Source organism: Alnus glutinosa, chromosome 2 (genome assembly GCF_958979055.1).
Source record: "Alnus glutinosa chromosome 2, dhAlnGlut1.1, whole genome shotgun sequence".
Lineage (NCBI taxonomy): Eukaryota > Viridiplantae > Streptophyta > Magnoliopsida > Fagales > Betulaceae > Alnus > Alnus glutinosa.
The window spans coordinates 29,604,374-29,609,094 of record NC_084887.1 but is presented as its reverse complement, the minus strand read 5'-3'; the positions used below and the strand labels follow the sequence as shown (position 1 = coordinate 29,609,094).

Sequence of the window (4,721 nt, the reverse complement as noted above, 5' to 3'; positions counted from 1 at the left end):
AGATCTCACAATCAATGAAAGCCCAATTAACAAAACAATATTGTTAATAGTAACCCCAAACACGAAACTCAAATTGACTGGGTTAACTCACTTTTACACAACTTAAAGGAGAGACCCAGGGCCGAAAAAAAATGGATTTGATTCTTGTACAACATCAATATAACAACCCCTCACATGAGGGTAGGGCCCATCACATGAGGGTGGGGTCCACATACTAGGGCCCACCCTCATGTGAGGAATTGTTGTATAATTGTTGTATTGGTGTTGTAATTCTAACATTTTCTGATAAAAAAAAACCTATATGGGCTAACAATATATAGCATTACTTTTTCAATGAAACATGCTCCATGTTCTTTGGTGCATGTTGCCACCATGCACTAACACGTGGAAGCTTTTCCACCACAGCATTAATAGGAAATTTAATTTGATTTGGTGAGCCCAAATTTATGAATCTTGTCTTGGGATCGGAGCCCTAAAATTAATTACAAGACACGTACATGATGTTCAGCGAATTTGGGCTTTTTTCAACTTTAATTTTGTTTAGTTCTTCAATAATTTCTTCGCATGCTAACTTTGTCTGCATTGGCATCTCTTGGGTTTGCAAAAATATCGTCAGTTCATCAATAACCATCGAGTGTTCTTCCATGGCTAAAATCCTGCAACACATGGGAAGTGGTACTTTTTTTTATCAGTACGTATACATACATCTGCAATATTTCACAACAGAAATTTATTTATTTTTTTCAAAGTAAAATGCTAGCTCTACATTATGAATAAAATAGATATTGTTTGTATGTCATGAGAAAGAAACTAATGTTTTGAGCCAAAATAAAAATGAAAAATAGAATAATTCAACAAACAAGCAATATTTTGCCAAAAGTTCTTATGGGCAGGGACCGGTGGTAAAAAAAAAATTATTGGTAGGGGCCAATAGGCTAAATTTTTAGTTTTTTAGCTTATATATATATATATATATATATATATATTTTGAGATTTTTTTTTTTTAACCTAAGAATTTTTTTTTTCAAGGAAATTGGGGGGGGGCCATGGCCCCTGCCAGCCCCCCCCTCCCTCCGTCTCTGATTTTAGCTCTAGAGATGGTACCAGTATCACCCATATATGTTAATGGATTGGGACCGAATCGACTAAAAAAGATGCAACAGCATGATAAGAAGTCGGCTCGTTAAGGAAGAATTTTTAGGTGGAGGCTCATTAGATTTTTTATTTTTTTAATTGAATAAGAAAAATAGTTACATGAATGATCATTTTTGCTCATGTTCTAAAAGGAAGAAGAGGTGAACGATTTTATAAACGAAAAAGTGTTAGAGTCCCCATCAATTGACCCAAAACAATACTGAAATAGGCCGGTCAGAAGTTGAAAATGGGTATAGTGACCGGACACAAACTTTTTACAAATTGATTTGTAAGAAACTTTCTATAAACCAACGTTTTAAAGCAACATATATCATTTAAGATATTAAAAAAGCACATGAGAATTATATGTAATTAACAAAATATGTTATTCTAACATGCAAGAGGGACACATGTCATAATTAGAAACTGATTTGTAAGAAATTTCTGTTGTAGATATTGGATGACCAATTTCAAAAGACAGTTTTTACTATTTGTTGATAAAATAATTTTTTTAGTGAAAGTGTTAATTCATTTCATATTTTTAAGAAAAAAATACACGGTACTCCAATGAAATTATCAGACAATTTATAACATCTCTATCAAACTATAAATTCATGAAGCAATCATTTCCCGAAACTACTAAGAAATTGCAATGTACTCCCTCTATTTTAGAAAATGACAAAATTACTCTTAATTGGTGGGTCTTTTCAGACCCACGCCACCGTGGGCTGCTTTTTTGAATTTATAAAAATATATTTATCTTTTTTTAAAAAAAAAAAAAAGAAAAAGAAAAAAAAGAATTAAGAGCATTTTTCTTTTTCGAGACAAAAGGGTACATTACAATATTTTTCTACAGTCTGAGGCAACATTAATTTTGTTTCAATTGATTGGAAGGAAGATTACAAATTACATGGTAGTCGGTACGTAGTTGGAGTGGAGTTCGCGCGTAAACTTTTTCTTATGGAAAAAGTACACATATTCCCCTCAAACTACCACTCAATTGTCAATGTACCCCACAAACTACCAATTGTGTCAATTGCCCCCCTCAAACTACCAAAAAATGTCAATGTCCCCTCTAATATCAACAAAAAGACAAAAATAACCCTAAATTTTTTTGAATAAGACAAAAATGTCCTTATAAATTCGAAGAAAAAAAACTAAAACTAAAATATTATTTTTTAAAAAACAAATTAAATAAATTAAATAAAAAACGAAAAAGAAAGTTTTTTTTTTTTTTAAAAAAAAAACAAACGAAAAAATAACTGAAAAATATAAAAACAATTTTAAAAAAAAAACGAAAAAGAAAAAGGAAAACCCAGTTTTTTATTAAATTAAAAAAAAAAGATTTTTTTTTAAAAAAAAAAAACCAAACGAAAAATTAACTGAAACTTAGAAAAATAATTTGTTTTAACAAAAAAAAAACGAAAAAAAAAACAGTTTTTAAATTTTTAATTTTTTTTTGTATAAATTTTTGTTATTTTTAATTTTTTTAAAACATTTTTTTAGTTTTTATTTTATTTTAATAATTTTATGAAGAGTATTTTTGTCATTAGGGGGACATTGACACAATTGATAGTTTGGGAGGGACATTGACAATGAGATGGTAGTTTGAGGGGGTTATGTGTACTTTTCCCTTTTCTTATTTTTATTAAAATCAGATTTTGTGATCCAAAAAAGGCGTGGTCTCACTTGTAGAATAATAGGGATTTGACTTTTCTTTCCCATTATTTCCCACCTTACAATGGGTCAGTGGGCCAGTTTCCCAGCTCCTTTTTGACTTGATCGGAGTCTATGATATGAAAACAAGAAAAAACTATAAGGCGCGCGTATATGGAGGGACAGGGTTACGTTGGAGAGGAAAGGAATGGCCTATCAATCATTTTGTGGACTTTCCTTGAACCGGATGACAAGCTCTAAATTAAGCTTGAGATTCCTACAGTGGATTAGGTTCCATGTTCCCACTTTGTTTGTACGTACGTACAATACTTGCTGAAAATTCTTACCCGTTGAGTTTGCAAGCTATGTTTGACTCCACAAATTGGTCTGTGCTTCTCAGCCCCAGACTTTCACACACCCTTAACTTCTTCTGCAGATAATACTTCTGATGTTGGTTTTCTGCCACGAAGAAATCTGTATCAGAATCAGAGGGTATGATTTTGGTGACAATCCTCTTGTTGAGCTTCATCTGCCGCCTGATCTTGGACTCCTGTGCTTCCTTCCTCTCTTTCTCGTTGCTGTAAAAGACTGCAGACCTTTGGTGCTTGCTAATTAGTCCAAAGTTCTGCCACATTATATAATTAATATCCTCTCGGATTAGACCAACTAATTAAAAATAACGATGATAACATTGACAGTGATGAATTCTATGGAAAAGAAATTAATTACCAGGTAGTCTTTATTGGTGGGATCATGGCTTTCCCAGAAAATGTCACACAGAAATCTGTATGGGATTCTCCTTTTATCGTATACGACTTTCACGGCTTCAGTGTGGCCTGTTGTTCCTTCACAGACCTGCATGTGAGAGTGCATGCATGCATAATATTGGACAAAGTTCAATTTCTGCAACAAAAACAATTAACATGAAAAATCTTTTTCTTTGAATTCACCTCTCTATATGAAGGCTTTCTCAGCGTTCCTCCATAATAGCCTGTGGCAGTTTTCACAACTCCTTCTCCACGCCCAAACGCAGCTTCTAGGCTCCAGAAGCTACCTGCAATTCTCATGAATCAATCACAGTATTATAAAAAACTCTTAAATTACTACTCATTCTTAAAAATTTATGCGGTAGTAATGAAATATTTAATTGAAATAAAATAAATGAGAAAGACATGTTCAAATTCAAGACTACTTCTGGTTTGATACCATATTAAATTATTACATATTTCAAAAGCTTAAATTAATGTACACATCATTAATATATATATAAAAGAGAGAGTAAGAGAATTGCACCTCCTGCAAACACTGCCTCGGTGAGAAACTCAGGCGGAATGGTTTCTTCTGATGTGGTCTCAGAGATCATGGGAAAGTCAGAAATTTGAGGAAGCAATTGGTACATGGTTTTGAAGCTCAAAATTGGCTCACTACGTACTTACAAATGATGATAGAGCGAAAAGTAATGACTTTTACGAGTTGGGTTTTTTTGGTCGATCTCTATCTCGTCATGGTTTATCTCGGTATTTGCTGGTCATGACCTCGATCAAATATATATTCAATGAAGCTAGTGGTTTTGCAGAAACCTGAAACCAGATATGATGCAAAGTCAAGCTGTTTTTTGTATTCCCTTTTTCTGCAAGTATGAACATGTTTGGTCGACATTTTCAATTTCCTTTTAGCATCTTTGAGTTGTCTACTTCTTTTTATTTATTTACTAGCTCACATCTTCTCCTTGTCTGGTTCAGGGGTTCTGTTTCTGGTCTGGTAATCATTACTACTTCCTTAATTTCTGCAAGGCCAAAATAAAAAAATGACCCATTAAACAAACCATCTGTGTTAATTAAAGTACTTCAGCAAAAGAGCTAGTGGAAATGTTTCAGGATAAAAAGGAATTAAATTCTGCCCGTTTGGAAATCTCTCACCCGTCCTCTCCT

General features: G+C 33.0%; 1 protein-coding gene across 1 annotated transcript; it reads right to left on the bottom strand.

Moving 5' to 3' along the window:
* Window positions 1–302: 302 nt before the first annotated feature.
* On the bottom strand, window positions 303–4,356 carry LOC133859306 (uncharacterized). Its single transcript, XM_062294668.1, has 5 exons — window positions 4,084–4,356; window positions 3,741–3,844; window positions 3,520–3,645; window positions 3,138–3,415; window positions 303–656 (listed from the first exon to the last, which is right to left on the bottom strand). Exons 1-5 carry the CDS (start codon window positions 4,187–4,189, stop codon window positions 479–481), a joined length of 792 nt encoding a protein of 263 aa, XP_062150652.1. The 5' UTR covers window positions 4,190–4,356; the 3' UTR covers window positions 303–478.
* Between the last annotated feature and the right edge of the window lie 365 nt (window positions 4,357–4,721).